This window comes from Loxodonta africana, chromosome 4 (assembly GCF_030014295.1).
Source record: "Loxodonta africana isolate mLoxAfr1 chromosome 4, mLoxAfr1.hap2, whole genome shotgun sequence".
NCBI classification, from domain to species: Eukaryota; Metazoa; Chordata; class Mammalia; order Proboscidea; family Elephantidae; genus Loxodonta; species Loxodonta africana.
This window is the reverse complement of record NC_087345.1, coordinates 15,782,725-15,798,533: the sequence shown is the minus strand read 5'-3', so window position 1 is coordinate 15,798,533 and position 15,809 is coordinate 15,782,725. Positions and strand designations below refer to the sequence as shown.

The window sequence follows — 15,809 nt, the reverse complement described above, 5'->3', positions numbered from 1 at the left end:
GGTATCTCCTGCCCTTGGTCTTAGCGCCAGCAGACATAGCTTGGTCCCTGTTCGCTGCTGTTGGCTAAACCTGGGGCCAGGCTTCCCTGGCTGAGTCCCTGACCCCCTGAAACATTCTCCACGTCCCCTAGTCCTGAACCACATGGCTTCCCCCGGGATTTAGGATCCTCAAGGCTTGACTTTCAGTGATCTCCTTTCAAGGGACTCAGCTGAGGCTGGGTCCACTCTGTCCTTTGGACTGCCTTAACCCCTGACCTCAGTCACTCAGAGGATTGTGGGGCCTGGGTCTGCAGAGCTCCCTGTTTAAGGGTAGTAAGGGGAGGTGACTGCCTGGACTTGACTCTGCACAGGGAAGCTGGGAGGTGGGTCTGTCTTTCAGGAAACAGCAGCCTCACCTCCCTGGGCCCCTACTGCTCTCTCCAGGGCCTGTTTACCTCTTAGCAAGTGCGGGGTCTTCCTCACGCTGCCGGCGGAGAATGGAGCCAGCGCTGGGAGGGAAGGGCAGGATGGAGAGCCGGTTGATCTCCTTCTCGCTGTCTGTGGCCTCTTCCTGCAATGCCACATCAGGGCCTGGGTCATCTACCCTGCCCAGCACCTTCCCAAACTTCAGAGCAACTGGTTTGTGCCCATTCCACAGATGAGACCATAGCCCAGAGTGGGGAGTGGGCTCAGCAAGATTACAGCATGTGAGGGGCACCCCTGGTCCCCTGGCACCCAGGCTCAGCACCAAGCTGGCTCTGAATGAGCCCAAATAGGGCACTTGGATTCCCCGGGCCTCTATTTCTTCACCTGTGAAATGCGACTGTCAGAAACTGAAAAGTACTCTACAAATCAGTAGCTGTATGAAGGTCATCAGCAGCCCCCCACCCCATATCCGGGGCAGGTGGGCATCTTACCGAGGTATGGGGCTCAGATCCCCCTGCGACAGCTACCTCCCCCGTTGTGTCTGAGCCCCCCAGCAGGGAGGGGAACTCGCTCAGGCTCCAGGTGCTGCTGAGGTTGGAGCACAGGGAGTGGGAGGAGGCACAGGCCTGGGAGAGGAAGGAAGGAGGCGGTCAGCAGGGCTGGGCCCAAGCCAGCCACCATCATCCCGTGAGCACCACCCTGGGCCAGGCACAGGGATACAGCAGGAAACGGAGCCAGACCGCTGCCCTGGCAGAGCTCACAGACTAGAGGGGAAAACAAACTGCAAACATGAATACAATAGCCCCAAGTTGCAATGAGAGCGGAATCCCTGGGTGGTACAAATGGCTAAGCACGGCCACTAACCAAAAGATTGGAGGTTCGAGTCTACCCAGAGGTGCCTCGGAAGAAAGGCCTGGCGATCTGCTTCCAAAAAATCAGCCATTGAAAACCCTATGGAGCACACTTCTACTCTGACACACAAGAGTCTGAGCTGACTCAGTAGTAGCTGGTTAACTGAGGTGAAGGAAGAAGGTGCCTGGGGCCAGAAGGAAACGGCCCGGGGGCCTCGGAGGGCTTTCCAGGGAACTCATGGTTTGAACTGAGAACCCAAGGGTAAGTAGGTGCTAAGTGGGGAAGGTGGAGGAGGATGTGTCAGGCAGTGGAAACAGCATGGGCAAAGGCCCGGAGGCAGGACTGTGACACATTCCAGGATTAAAAGGGCAGTGTGGCTGAAGCACAGAGAACCAGGCTAGAGAAAAGGAGGGACTCACCCTGTAGGGCCTTGTAGGCATGATCAGGGGCTTTGTCTTTACCTAAGAGCCACTGAGAGTTTCAAAAAGTGGGAAACCATAGATTCACGCTTCCTTCATCCCATTCTGCCAGGCATCATCGCACCAAACACCTGGCTGGTTGAACCCTTCTTCAAGCAAATACAAAACAGGAAAAGGCAGAGCAACCCAGCAGACACCTGAAGGCCAGTGTGTCTGTGCCCAGCTCCAGCACTGGCTGGCTGTGTGGCCCTGGGCAAGCCCCTAACCTTCTCTGGGCCCTGTGCAATGAGGGGTCTGGGCTAGCTGGACTCCGAGGAGCTTTTAGGTCCCATGTTTTGTATTTCAGGATGCTCTCAGCCCTTGTGCAGCCAGGCTTCCCAAGTCTGTGTTGAGAGAGGCTTCAAACAATTCTCAACGGCCTAGGAGCAACCCCAGGAACTCAGAGGCCCATACGCACCCACCACTCCCTGATACAACAAACCATACCCACACTGGCCTGGGCCCAGGTGTTTCCACCCCAGCCAAGAGCTCCCATCAGGGCCTGTGCATTCCCCACCCTGCTGGAGAGCTCCCTCCAAGACCAGTGTGTTCCTGGCGCACGGTGAGGGCGCCTGCCAGGGTTCATGCATTTCCATCCAGGACCTGGATATTCCCAGCCAAGAGCTCCCACTGAGCGTATTCCCAAGCCCAGTCAAAGGCCCCCACCAGGTCGTGCCTGTTCCCATGCCTGGCCAAGGGCTCCTGCCAGGATGCTCGTGATTTCATAGGACCCTCTTGTTCCCAACCCTGCTCACCTTGAGGCAGGAGCCTCCCTGGGCCCGCTGCAGCTGTGCTTCCAGCAGGGCCTTGGTGCCCTCCAGGCTGGTGAGTGTGGTCAGCAGTTCGTCCCGCTCAGCCTCCAGGCCCCGCACCTGCTTGCGGTACTGATCCTTCTCGATGAGGCTCTGTGAGTACTGCAGCTGGATCCGGTCCCGGCTCTGGATGGCCTGAGGGGAGCGGGCGGGGAAAACGCTGGGGACCGGCAGCTGGGAAGCCGCACTGGCTCAGCTGTCCTGGCCTCTGACCCCAAGAATGGGCCGATAACAACGAGAGCCATTGTTACTGTCAGTTGCCCTGGAATTGGCTCTGCCCCATGGCAACCTTACGTATAACAGAATGAAACGTTGCCCCATCTTATGCCATCTTCACGATCGTTGGTATGTTTGAGTACAACAGTAAGAGCAGCTAACATTTATTGAGCACTTCCTGTGTGCCAGGTGCTATGCTAAATATCAGCACTAGGAGGAGTTGGGTATTGTCACCTCACAGATAAGGAAATCAAGGCGTGAGGGTTACACAGCCAGTAGGCACGGAGCTGGGACTCAAACCCATGCTCTAGTCTCCTTGCAGAGTCCAGGCTCCTGCCACTTCACTAAGACAACTTAAAGCTCTCCTGTGAGACCTATTGTTGTGGTTAGGTGTCATTGAGCCAGTTCCAACACATAGTGGCCCTATCTGCACCAGAACAAAACACTGCCCAGTCCTGCACCATCCTCACCATTGTTGCTATGTTTGGACCCACTGCTGCAGCCACTGTGTCAACTCACTTCCTCTTTTTTGCTGACCCTCTACTTTACCAAGCATGGTATCCTTCTCTAGGGACTGGTCCCTCCTGATAACACGTCCAAAGTACGTGAGACAAAGTCTCACCACGCTCGCTTCTAAGGAGCATTCTGGCTGTACTTCTGCGAGACCTACTGTGTGCTTTATTCACAGCATCCCGTTAGTGGAACAGCCAGGTTCAAGCCCAGGTGGTTGCAACCAAAGCACTTTTTCCCATAACGAAGACCAGGGTCCCCATGATAGTGGGGCCCATGGCCCAGACTTGCTAACATTGCCTCGGAGGGAGCTGGGGCTGGGAACAGCCTGGTGAAATGCAGACTCCTGGGCCCCACCCACCCCCCAACCTGGAATCAAAATGTCTGGGGGTAAAGCCCAAATTGGCAATTTCACCAAGCCCGAGGTGGGGCTCTGAGGCCCATTCAAATGTGAAGGTTCCAACTCCTCTTGTGGACCTGAACCTGAGCCAAGGACAAAACCTCCTGCCTTTCCACTCTACAAGGGGCGCCTCACACAAGGCCGGCTGGGGGCCTGGAGGAACTGGGCTTGGGATCGTCACCCCACTCCATGGCCTCAGAAGAAGACGAGGCCACGGTGTCCAGGGACTGGGAGCCAGAACTCTGGGAAGTTTTTCATCAGCAGAAATCTGCATGCACCTCCTCTGTGCAGGCCTTGTCCTTGATATGCCAGAACAAGGGACTCAGAAATGAAGGCCACTGGGACCAACTCCTGCAACTGTCACGGGAGCACAGGTGAGGCAGGTGCCTTCAGGTGCAAGGTCCACAGATCTTAAGTACTCAAGGTCCCACGTCTCTGTTACTCTTTGGCCCACCTGCTCCGTCCTAAGCCAACAGTGCACCGTCAACACCTTTTTCTGACCTGTCCGCTTCTCCTGCACTCCCCTGTATGACAGCCAGGGCCTGGTGCACAGCAGGCTAGGGCTCACCTGGTCCCGCTCCTTCTCAATCTCCTCCAGCTGGGCCAGTACAGTGGCCATGCGGTGCTTATACAGGTCACAGTCCTTCTGCAGTGTGCGGTGTTTCAGTCGCAGGTCCTCCATCTCCTGCAGGTACTGTGGGTAGGGCGGGGCCTAGTCAGAGCAGGGCACTGGCCAGGGACCCTGAGCATGTGTGGGCGAGGGGGAAGTAACCAGCAGGTGGCCACATTCCACTGAGGGAGGCTGAGCTCCCTGGTCAGACAGGCCTGAGCCCAATTTCAATTGCCCAACTCTCTAGCTGGGTGGTCGAGCCACTAATTCACTGGACCTCAGCTGCCTAATCTATAAAATGGATGTTTAAGAAAATTGTCACACTACCCATCTGGCTATTTCCACTGCAACCCGTCCCTCTGCGTCTTCCACAGTGCCCTCATCCCCTACTGCACAAAATGGCTGACTTCTTACTACGTGTATGTCCAACTCTGAGCCCCTGCTAGAACTCACACCACAGAAGCAGGGACCTTTGCTTTGTTCACTGATGTCCCCAGCGCCTAGAACACTGGCGCCTTGATAGATTATTTGCAAAGAAGTGAATAGATAGTTCTTAGCCCACTGCCTGGCACACAGAAGGTGCTCAGGGTTGCCTGTCGCCTTCTGCCCCCAGGAGCCGGGCTGTTAGCAGGTGGTCAGGAGGATGGGGGCGGGACGGGGCAGGCGACAACTACCTTGTCCCGCAGCGCCTCTGCCCAGTGCAGCTCGTCCTGCACGTCATGTAGCTTCTGGCACAGCTCCTGCCTGCTGTCCTGTGCCTCCTGCCAGTCGTGCTCCAAGATGTCCAGGAGGATACGCTCCGAGCCTGGGGCCCCCGGCCGGCTCATCTCCTGGGGCCAGAGTTCAGGGCTGCCTTGAGCGTGGGGAGGAAGGAGGAGACAAAGCCCCCAGCCCTCGGACATACCCCACTAGCTTGGCCACCCTGGCCAAGGGCCTGGATCTCTGGGACCTTCTGTAGAGTGAGTGTGACTGCACCAACCCTGCCCGGCCTCCAGGGAGCATCTGAGTTAAATGGATGAGGGTGAGCTCTAACAAGTTCGGCCAGGATTTCATTCTTAACAAGAACCAGCTGCCTTGCTCAGGCCCCCACCCAAGGCTTAGGGCGGCAGAGTGCATCTATTTCCAAAGCCTATTCCTGCCCCTCTGATAACGGGTCTTCACAGGGGCTGAGTCTGACCGAGGAGATGGGCCCTGGGCCCAAGATCCAGCCCCTAGACCCAGAGCCCAGCCAGGTACCCCGTAACCCCATGAAATACACCAGAGCCCTGGCTGCCATCCCTCCACTTCCTGTGTAGTGATGAGCAATGAGCAAGAGGCAGGCCCACGCTGCCACTGACCTGCCACAGGCCATTAAGCAACCCCCGGGACCAACCACACCTCAAGAGTCTCAACTTTTTAGCGTCACAAAAAATCAAACCACATCAGCTGCCATCAAGTTGATTCTGACTCACAGCGACCCTATGTCTGTCAGAGTAGAACTGTGCTCCACAGGGTTTTCAATGGCTGATTTTTTTGGAAGTAGATCATCAAGCTTGTCTTCCAAGGTACCTCTGGGTGGGTTCCAATCTCCAACCTTTCGTTTAGCAGCAAATCGCTTAACTGTTTGTGCCACCCAGAGGCTCCTTTGGGATCACAAACTACCCTAAAAATCAAAGGAAAGCTGGAGAACCTCATCCCAGGAAAATGCTCACCAAGGAAATGAGTCACATGGTTTCTGGGAGTTCAGAGACCCCCAGGAAGTCACCCCTAGACCCCAAAGCAAATGTCCAGGAAAGCCAAGCTCTAAGGGCCCTATACCCAGCAGGATGCCAGTCAGACCTCAGACTCCCAGTTCTGGGATCCTCACCTTTCCAAGAGTCAGGAGGACGGAGTAAGGAACAGGAAGGGTCCAGCAAACATCTACCCCCCACACCCCACCTGTACCACCCCGGTACCTGCTGCAGGCCCTCCTGCAGCTCCTGCAGTGACGCCGTCAGCCGCTGGTTCTCGGCTTGCAGCTCGGAGACAAGGTCCGTGCTATCTGGCTCCTTCTCCTTTTCCTTCTCCTCCGCCCCTGGGAGCAGCCCCCTGGCCCTTCGCAGCAGGGTACACTCCTCCTCCAGCCGGCTCACCTTGAGCTTGAGCTGATCCACCTGCAGCCCAAGACATGGGTCAGCCCAGGAGGGAACACTTCAGGAGCCACCAGCAAGGCCAGTGGGGAGAGAAGCCCTGCTCCTTCACTCCTGGGCAGTCAAGATTCCCAATGGGCCAGAGCAGGAGTCCTCCCCAAACTCGTCTATGGAGAAGGGATGGGCTGGGCAAATACCAGGAGGGAAAGGGGACAGTGAGGCAAAGGCCACCTCCCCCCACCACCCCCGGACTCTCTGCTTCAAGGACTTCAGGGTGGACATGCTACGTTACAACATGCTCACTTGTCGCACAATTCCACTGAATACAGGTAGTTCCCAACTTACAACGTATTCGAATTATGACAAACCACACTTACAACCATCTGGTTTTTGTTTTTTTTTTATATACATCTTATCGTTAGTAATACGTACTATGTGCCACGTAGCAGCGCGATGTGGAATAGCTCACAGATCACCAAGAAGGGGAACCGGCAGACCAGGACTTAATGGATTTTGGAAAGGAAAGAAATACTGAAGAAGACATAACGAAAGACAAAGGAGAGAAGTTGCCAAAAAATTTTGCAGTGAAAGGATTAGCTAAAGTTTTAGTTTAGAACTAAATCAGGGGCTTCAGTTGCTTGAAAACATGGATCCGAACACTGGTCGTTTTGCTAAAGTTGACAGGTAGATTCAGGAAGCAGTGAGATGTTACCAAGAAATACATGAAGAAAAAAAAGAAAAGGACCGTTCAGATGATTCTCATTAATTTTCTGACTAGAAACACCACCCCTAGTCTCAGGGAAAACCCAGATGATCCAGAACCTTCCACAAATGAAGTTATTACTACAAATGACAAAACGTCAACATTGTCCAACTCTTCTTCATCATCGGAGTAAATTTTTATGATTCGTGTATTTTTTTAATGTATGTATTAAAACATACCTGTAACTTAATGTGTACTGTTTCCAATTACAAAGACAAAGATGGGATCTATAAAGGTACTCATAATAAAAGGCAATAATAATGAAAACTAAAAAAAAAAAGAGAGATTTGACTTACATTCAAACAGACTTATAACGGAGTCACTGGAACCACTAAAAGGAACCCCATTATAAACTGGGGACTGCTTGCACAGTCAATTAGCCAAGTTATCAGTGTGACGGAAGGGAAGGAGGGCTGGACCAATAATAGGAGGAACCAGGGCCTGGGCCCTGCTCTGCCTCTAACTTGATGTGACCTTGGGCAAGTCACAGCCACTCTCTGTGCCTCGGCCTCCTCATCCATACCTGGGGGAAGGGGGTGGTGGTTCTGAGGGTCTCACCTAGCCCAGGACTGAAACTTTCTTAGCAATAGCAGAAGCCAACATGTCCCCTCCCAGCTCAACACACGCTTATGAAACGAACTGGAGTCTGATCCTGCCTTCAAGAAATTCTTAACAGAACCTCGTCTTGGAAAGCCTCAGTTTCCTCATCACTAAAATGGGCCCAATTAGATCAAACTGACAACGGCAACTCGAAAGCTTCAATGAGAAGTTCAGGGGCAGTAAGTTTATCTTAACAGTGGTGGAATAACTTGGAAAAGGACAGTGAGAATGTTTGCACAACCTGAAAGAATGAAATCAACATATAGAAATTGTTGAATCAGTGTCTGTTTTGCTGTGCGTATTTACCACAAAAAGGGGGCGGGGGGGCAGTCAATCCTCTGCCCCCACCTGTCTCCCAAAGTTGTTGCAGGAATCAAATAAAGGAGTAGATGAGCAGAGGCCTTCAGATGGTAAAGGTGCAACTGTACAGCTGCCAAGGGTATGACTATGGCTGTCTTCACAGTTTTAAATAAAGTCCCAGAACCCCGACTGTCACCAGCTCAACCTGTGTAGCCACAGGCTGGCACAATACGGTGGTGGGCAGCTGTGTGGAGGCTGCCTGGCTGAGGGCAGATGTGCACGGCCCGTTTGCTGGTCTGTGCATCCACTCCACGGGGTTATCACTTTCCAAATTCACGCGGAGTCTGAGGTGGCCAGACAATGACGAGTGCAGCAGCAGGTGGCAGGACATGAAATGAAGTCATTGTTGGAAAGAGTCACAATGAGCTCTCATGGTGTCGAGTTCAGGCGTGCCAAGGTCTGGTGACCTCGAGTGTCCCTGACTTCTCTTGGAAAACGACTTGCTGTCCCCACCCTTCTGAGCCGAGAATGGCACACCACACACACACACACACACACACAGAGCAGTCTGGAGGCTGGGGCGGGCAATTCCACAAATTAACAGTCCATTCCTCCTCCGCAGAAGACTGAGAAAGAAATTCATGACTTCGCATTCCTTTCCACTCACAAAATATGCTTTGTGAACTGCCAGAGAAAGACAGCTAGTTACAAGGGCAAGCACGGTCAGGCCCTCCCCAGCAAGCCGCAGCCACACACCACAGCCTCCAGCCCACCCCTCAGCCGGGCCAGCTCCCCCGGCGTCAGCCCAGGGAACGGGGCACCTCCAGTCTGCATTGCACACCAGGAAATATGGATGCATTTAATCCTGGTGTACAAACTCACTTAGCTCAAAATTACAGCGTTCGTGCTTAAGTTTATGTTCCTTAGAAATAACAGCTCATTAAATTTGCACCTTATAAAACAAGGTATTAAATCACAGCCACAGGCGCACCTGTCCATGGGGGGAGAGGACCCAAGCTGCCAAGCCAGGCTCGCTTGATCAGCTGTTCCGTTAATATCCACCTGCAGCTCCTTTGTTAATTTGCGGCGGAAAATCTCCGAGAAGGTAACGCAAATTTACAGTAGCAGAGTTTTCGGTTTTATTACTGTGGTGAAAATATAAAAAACATTTGCCAATTCGTCATTTCTAGAGGGAGTCCCTGGGTGGAGCAAATGGTTAAGCATCTGGCTGCTCCCCGAAAGGCTGGCAGTTTGAACCTACCCAGAGGCACCTCAGAAGACAGGCCTGGAGACCTGCTCCCAAAGGTCACAGCGCTGAAAACCCTACAGAGCTCTCCATGCTGTGCAACCGTTATTGGTTAGCTAAGTTTTAAACAAAGAAAATCTTATTTATCAATTTAATTTTATCCCTTACCTTCTACCCCGCCAAACTGGGAGAAAGCAGCCATTATCTGATTCTAATGGCAGACCACCCTCCCCCCAGCTGGTCATACTACGCGCACCTGCAGCTGACCTGAAGACACACAGAGGCATCTACAACTGCCTCGCTCTCCATCCCCACTGCCAGAGCAGATTCTAGATGGCTGGGCACACCCAGGACACTCCCCCAAGTCACAGGCCCACACCCGCCAGTCCTCAGGTCTCAGCTCACCATCACAGCTGACCCAAAGGTGCAAGTCATGGCAGCCACAGCCTCTACCAACCACGCAGCCAGTGGCCATCACTGTCCTCACTGAAGCCACAAAGCCCTCTCCTCTGAGAAAACCTGATGCCAGCCTATGTCTGTCTCACATCTGGGTAGAGAGGGGAACCTCGGCTTTCCCCTCCCGCCCCCTACCCCACCACTGGGCACTGCCAAAAGCAAAGTCAAGAATTGCTCAATCTTGAGAAAGTGCTCTAACCAAGCTCTCTGTGCCTCAGTTTCCTCATCATAAACGGGGAAAATAGCAGCGCCTCCCCTAACGCCACAGGATCGCTGGAAAATTAAAGAGGTTTGCACATGGCAAGCCCTTAGGACCGCGCCTGGTGCACAGGAAGTCTTTTATAATTGTTACTTTAAAAAAAAAAAAAAAATTGCCGACGAATCAATTCCAACTCACAGCAACCCTATAGGACAGAGTAGAACTGTCCCATGGTTTCTGAGGACCATCCTCATTAACGATCTCCCGCTCTGAGGCTGAGGAAACTGAGGCACAGAGAGGGAAGGAAGCCTTGCCTGTGCCACACTGTTCCTCAGCGGCACAGTCAGGCCTGTGCCCTGCATCCCCTGGCCCTGCCAGCCACCCCTCGCTCAATCTGCAGCCAGTCTGTGGGCCTCAGGCAGCCTCTACCTCACACCAAACATCAAGCCAACCCTCAGAAAACAGCCTCACGCTCGCCTCACACGCCTCACAAGCCCGAACTGGCCACCAATGCCCTCAAGAGGGACCAGAGATCTGGGCCCTTCCACGTGTGGCTTATCGCCCCCAGTCAGAATGCGTTTCCCCCAGACAACAACCTGCCCAGCCACGCACAGCTGCGGGCACTGACACACTAGTACACCCACAGCCTCACGTGTGCCAACTGTCGCCATGGACACATGCCACCCTCTGCAACACCGCAGCCACAGCCCAAGGCTCGTGGTGGGAGGGGACTTCAAATTCCACAGTCTGAGTCCCACTTTGGGACCTCACACAACATTCCTGGAAAGAGTCTGCTGTGTGCTGTGGGCACTGGCAAATAAGCCCTTGACATGGATTTGTTCATTAAATCCTTGGGGCAACTCCCTGCAGCAGTAAAATACCAATATTATCCCCAAGCTAAATCCAAGAAGTAAAAGCAAGTGAGGCCTGGTGTCCTGCCTGTACGAGGCATGGCCCCACTTGCTGCCGGAGACAAACACGTGGGATTTCACTCAGACGGTGAGCAGGCAGAACGCCATCCCCATTAGTGGCCAGCACTGTGCCAGGAGGCCCCGGCTCAAACCCAGGCTGTGCCTCTTCCCAGCTGCGTCACCTTGAGCAAGTCCCCCTGACTCTCGGAGCATCCATGTCTGTATTTTGAAGCGAGAACCTGGCACTTTGTTTTAGTAAAGACTGAATGACGTGATGCGTGTAAACTGCACAGCACACTTGCTAATAACGTCAACAACAGCAACTAACAATGCTACACGTTTTGAGCACTGAGCTGAGTGCTGTGCAGGCCTTAAACCCACTGAATCCTCATAACCCAGAGTTTCTTAACCTCAGCACTAGTGCCATTTGGGGCCAGATAATTCCTCGTTGTGGAGGACTGTCTTGTCCCCAGTAGGATGTTTAGCAGCATCCCCAGCCTTTAATTCTAGATGCTAGTAGCATCCCCCTAGTTGAGACAACCAAACATACTTTCAGACATGGACAAAAGTTTCTACAGGGCAAAGTGGCCCCATCTTGAGTACCGTTAAACTCCAATAAATGTTATCAACATCCCCATGGTACAGATGAGAAAACTGAGGCCAGAGTGACTTGGTCACCGTCAAGTAGCCAGAACATAGTGGCTCTGGAACACGAGTTGGTACCACAGTACCATTATTTTCCACAGAGGCTGCCCCCTCCCCACCTGCCCCACCTGCTCCCCAAGGCCTACCAGCAGCTGTAGGTCGCGGCTGCGCAGCACGGCTGAGTTCTTCTCCTCGCTAAGCTGTGCCAGGCGCATGGCGATCATGTAGTTCTCATCCTTGAGCCGCAGCAGCTCTAGGCTGCCCGCCTCCCAATCCTCCCGCAGCCGCTGGCAGCGCTCCTGGGCCTGCTGCTGCTCCCGCAGCCGCTGCTCCAGCCCTGCCCGCTCCTCCTCTAGCACCCGGCCCCGGGCCTGCAGCTGCTGCTCCCGCTGCAGCTGGTTCTTGCGAGCCTCCCGCAGCCGCCGCACCTCCGTCATTAGGAACTGGGTCAAGCCCTCAGGCCCCTCCTCATCTGCCGAGGACAGGGGAGAGAAAACTCAGGTCAAGAACACAAAATGCAAGGGGATAGCAGACTGTGCAGAAAAACACAAACCACAAAAATACTAGAAGAAAATTCTGGAATCTATTTTTATAATTTTGAAAGTAGGGAAGATCTTCCTAAACAAGGCAAAAGATCCAGGTGCTAAAGAGAAAAGTTGGGCAAACCCATGCAAAAAAAAAAAAATTTAACCTCTGAATGACAGAAAGCATAATAACTAAAAGACAGGTAATAGAATAGAAAAAAATATTTATAACATATACAATAAAGGATTCTGAGCCATAATACAAAAAGAGCTCCTACAAATCAATAAGACAAAGGCAAACAATCTAATAGAAAAAAGGCAAAAGCTATCAATGGGCAAGTCCCATAATATAAATGACTAACAAACATAGGGAAATATGCTCAAACTCACCAGCCATAGTAACAGTAGCCACTAACATTTGTTGACTTCATTTTTCACACTAGATTCATATGTTAACTTATTTAATCTTCGTGATGGCACTATAAGGTAAGTACTGTTATTATTCTCACTTTAAATATAGAAACTGAAAGGTCAAGCCATTTGCCCAAGATTCACGAGCTAGTAAGCTGTGAACTGTATGTCTTGAGTACAAATTTAAAACAATTATATACTTTTTTATATATCAAACTGGCAAAAACGTTTACAAGTGATCCCCAGGATTCATGAGAATAGAGCAATGCCAGAACTCATACACTGCCGGTGGGAGGTATGTTGGTTTAATGTTTAAAATACACATACTCTGAGAAACTGTGCTTCTCTGAACCTGTCCTCCTGAGACACACTCACATTTGCACAAAGGCCCCTGGGATGTTCCCAGTATCACTGTTTATAATGCTGCAAACTGGAAACAACCTAGATGTCCAACAATAGGGGACTGATTAAATGAATAATGGCCAAACTTCACTAATGAGCACTATGGAGTCATTTACAACAAGTGTAACAGGTGGGGAAAAATCACTAAAAGCAGTTGGTCTGAAAAAAAGCAGAACACGGGGCAACACGTGTACAATGATCCCAGGTGCTCGTGTACACACACATGTACAAACGCAGACAAAAAGGAGACTCTCCCAACTTGTTACCAGCAGAGCGAGCTGAGGGAAGGAGTGAGGGCCTCCTTTTACTCTAAGCATTTTTCTATTTCTCTCTTGATTCCTTCTCTTACCCACTGGTTGTTTCAAATTAAACCTATTGCCATAGAGCTGATTCTGAGTCCCAGTGATTCCACAGGACAGAGCAGAGCTGCCCCATAGGGTTTTTAAGGAGCAGCTGGTAGATTCGAACTGCCAACTTTTGGCTTAGCAGCCAAGCTCTTAACCACTACACCACGAGGGCTCCACTGGTTGTTTAGAAGTGTGTTATTTATTTCCACATATTTGTGTATTTTCTCTTTTTACTCTAAAGTCTCCTGCAATCTTTGAATATTTTACATAAGAAACTGTAAACCCATGTATGCCCGATACATACATGTCTGAAAACAATTTTAGAGTAAAAGAGCAATGACCCCACCCCACACTCAGCTTGCTGTGGGGCCTTGGACAAGGTGCTTCAGCTCTCTCTGCACCTCAGTTTCCCTAATCTGTTCGACAGGGATAATGAGAGTGCCCCCCCCACCCCCACCCACATGAGGGCAGGGTAAGGAGCCTCTGCACTGTGTCTGAGCCACGGCAGCCCCACTCACCGAGGATCATGGAGCAGCGCTGGGCGGCTTCCTGGCCCGTGAGCAGCGTGAAGTGCTCAGGGTAGTAGAACTCCAGGGCTTCCAGAAAGGCCTCATAGCCCCTCTTGCCACGGCAGCGCAGGATGTCCATCAGGCGCCCTGGGGAGCATCGGCAGTGAGGGGGTCACAAGGTGAGAGCCTCCCCCAGCACCTGGCCACTTCTTCCCCCCATGCCCCAGGGCCTGCGTTCCCCAGATTTTTAAGCCACTGACACACACGGGCCTGTTCGAACACATCAGGGAGGGGAGCCTGTCTGCCACAGCCAGGAGAGCTGGGCCCCCCAGGGCACCCCCTAACCTCTCCACATACTCACAGATGCAGGGCCAGCAAATGCAGCCTGAGACCCTTCCTATGGCACAGAGAAGCCCCCTTCATCCCCAAAACAAAGAAGTATTTCTCCTGGTGACCACTGCCTGAAATCCACAAGACCCTCATCCCTTTTCCAGCTCAGGTTCAAAGACACACCCTGTGGTAAAGGGAACCCTCCTAAGGCCGCACTGGGTCTTGGACACTTGAGGAGAAATAACTATCCAAAGAGTGTGTCAGACACAGGAGAGGAGACAGACAAAACCAAAGGGATCAAAGGGCACAGAAAAGGTGACAATCCTCCAGCTGTGACCAAAAGGCCCCAGGCCTAGCCAGCACAGGCAACCACATCCAACCCCCTCCTCTAACATGAGCTCCGGAAGTGGGTGAAAACCCCAAGACAGACAAAACCCTGACGCCGGTGTGGGCACGGTGGACCGGCTGCGCCCCTAATGGTGGTTCAGGAGAAGGCGAAGTGGTTGGGCACACCCAACCGGCCCACTCTACAGATGTGGACACGGAGGCCCTGGGAACCTGACCCCTGGCCTCGCGCTCCAGGGCTCAGTGCTCCGCGCTCCGAGGAGTCATGGTGGGCTACGGGCAGGCCTCAGGCACTACCCGCTCCAGCTTGACCCGGTGGCTCCCCGTCGGCTCACCGGTGCGGTTGACACGGCACGGGAAGCGGTAGGTGCTCAGGACCTCCTCCTCGTCCTGCTCGTCGATGACCCGGCACTGGCGCAAATACGGCGTGAGCTTGGCAGGGTTCAGGGCGCGCGTCAGCTTGTGCCGGACGCCCTCGATACGCTCCCACAGCGCATCCTCCTCCGCCTCGGACCCCGAGCCGGCCCCGGCCTCCTCCTCGGCTTCCCCAGCCTCGGCCCGGCCCGGCATGGCCTCGTCCTTGGGGTCTGCGGGGAGAGGCGCGCGGGAGTCAGCAGGGGCTCTCCGGGGCCGGGCGCGCCTGCCAGTCCCTCCTCGGGACGTCGCCCTGGAATCCAGTCGCCGCCGGAGCCCCTCTCCACGCCCCGTGGGCCGACGGCTGCGTTGCCCCGCGCCCCGGGACTCACCCCGCACGCCGCCACCTCCGCCTCTGGCTCCCGGGTCCGCGCTCGGGCGGTGGCTCCGCCGGCGCAGGGGGGCGGCTCCCCCGGCTCCGCCCCCGTTCCCAAGGCCGCCGGGGCTGCCCGGGCCGCCCCACATCGTCGCCCCGGCCCGGGCCAGCGTCCGCCGGCAGCCGTCCGCACGTCCGCCCGCACGCCCGCCTCCGGCTGTCCGGCCGCGCGCCTCCCCCGCTTCCTGTTTCCCGCCGCCCGCGCTCCCTGCCCGGCGCAGCGGGGTCCGGGCGGCCCGCCCACACCTGGCGGGCTCCAGGCGGAGCGGGGCGGGGCGGGCCACGCAAGCTCACACCCTCCGCACGCCGCGACACACCTGGGGGCAGCGCTGGAGGCAGCGCGCCGCTCCCGCGGCCACAGCGCGCCCACCTGGCCGGGACAGCAGGCACACAGCCACATACGACCACACGAACACCCTGTGCGAGCCACAGGCCCACCCTGCACGACACCCACATCTTACACAGCCCCGGCAGCAGCCATGCAGCGTATACGTCACACCAACATACAGGTACACACCATACGGGCAGCGTCACACAACATACCGTGTCACGGCATACTACTCACACCCAACACACCATGTACTCACACACAGGGCTCACCTATCACACCCGCTGCACAATGGCCCACACATAATGTGCATCTCACCCCCACCCTGGGCG

The 15,809-nt window shown here is 54.1% G+C and overlaps 1 protein-coding gene across 1 annotated transcript in view; it reads right to left on the bottom strand.

The window, feature by feature from the left end:
- Nucleotides 1–14,935, bottom strand: part of CARD10 (caspase recruitment domain family member 10) — a 29,656-nt gene extending 14,721 nt beyond the window's left edge. The window contains exons 1-9 of the mRNA XM_064283579.1: nucleotides 14,695–14,935; nucleotides 13,694–13,831; nucleotides 11,638–11,963; nucleotides 6,198–6,395; nucleotides 4,938–5,093; nucleotides 4,222–4,347; nucleotides 2,471–2,662; nucleotides 897–1,031; nucleotides 435–550 (exon numbers count right to left, since the gene is read on the bottom strand). Of these exons, the coding sequence (XP_064139649.1) occupies nucleotides 435–550; nucleotides 897–1,031; nucleotides 2,471–2,662; nucleotides 4,222–4,347; nucleotides 4,938–5,093; nucleotides 6,198–6,395; nucleotides 11,638–11,963; nucleotides 13,694–13,831; nucleotides 14,695–14,929 (1,622 nt within the window). The 5' untranslated portion in view covers nucleotides 14,930–14,935. The remainder of the gene's footprint in view (nucleotides 1–434; nucleotides 551–896; nucleotides 1,032–2,470; nucleotides 2,663–4,221; nucleotides 4,348–4,937; nucleotides 5,094–6,197; nucleotides 6,396–11,637; nucleotides 11,964–13,693; nucleotides 13,832–14,694) is intronic.
- Between the last annotated feature and the right edge of the window lie 874 nt (nucleotides 14,936–15,809).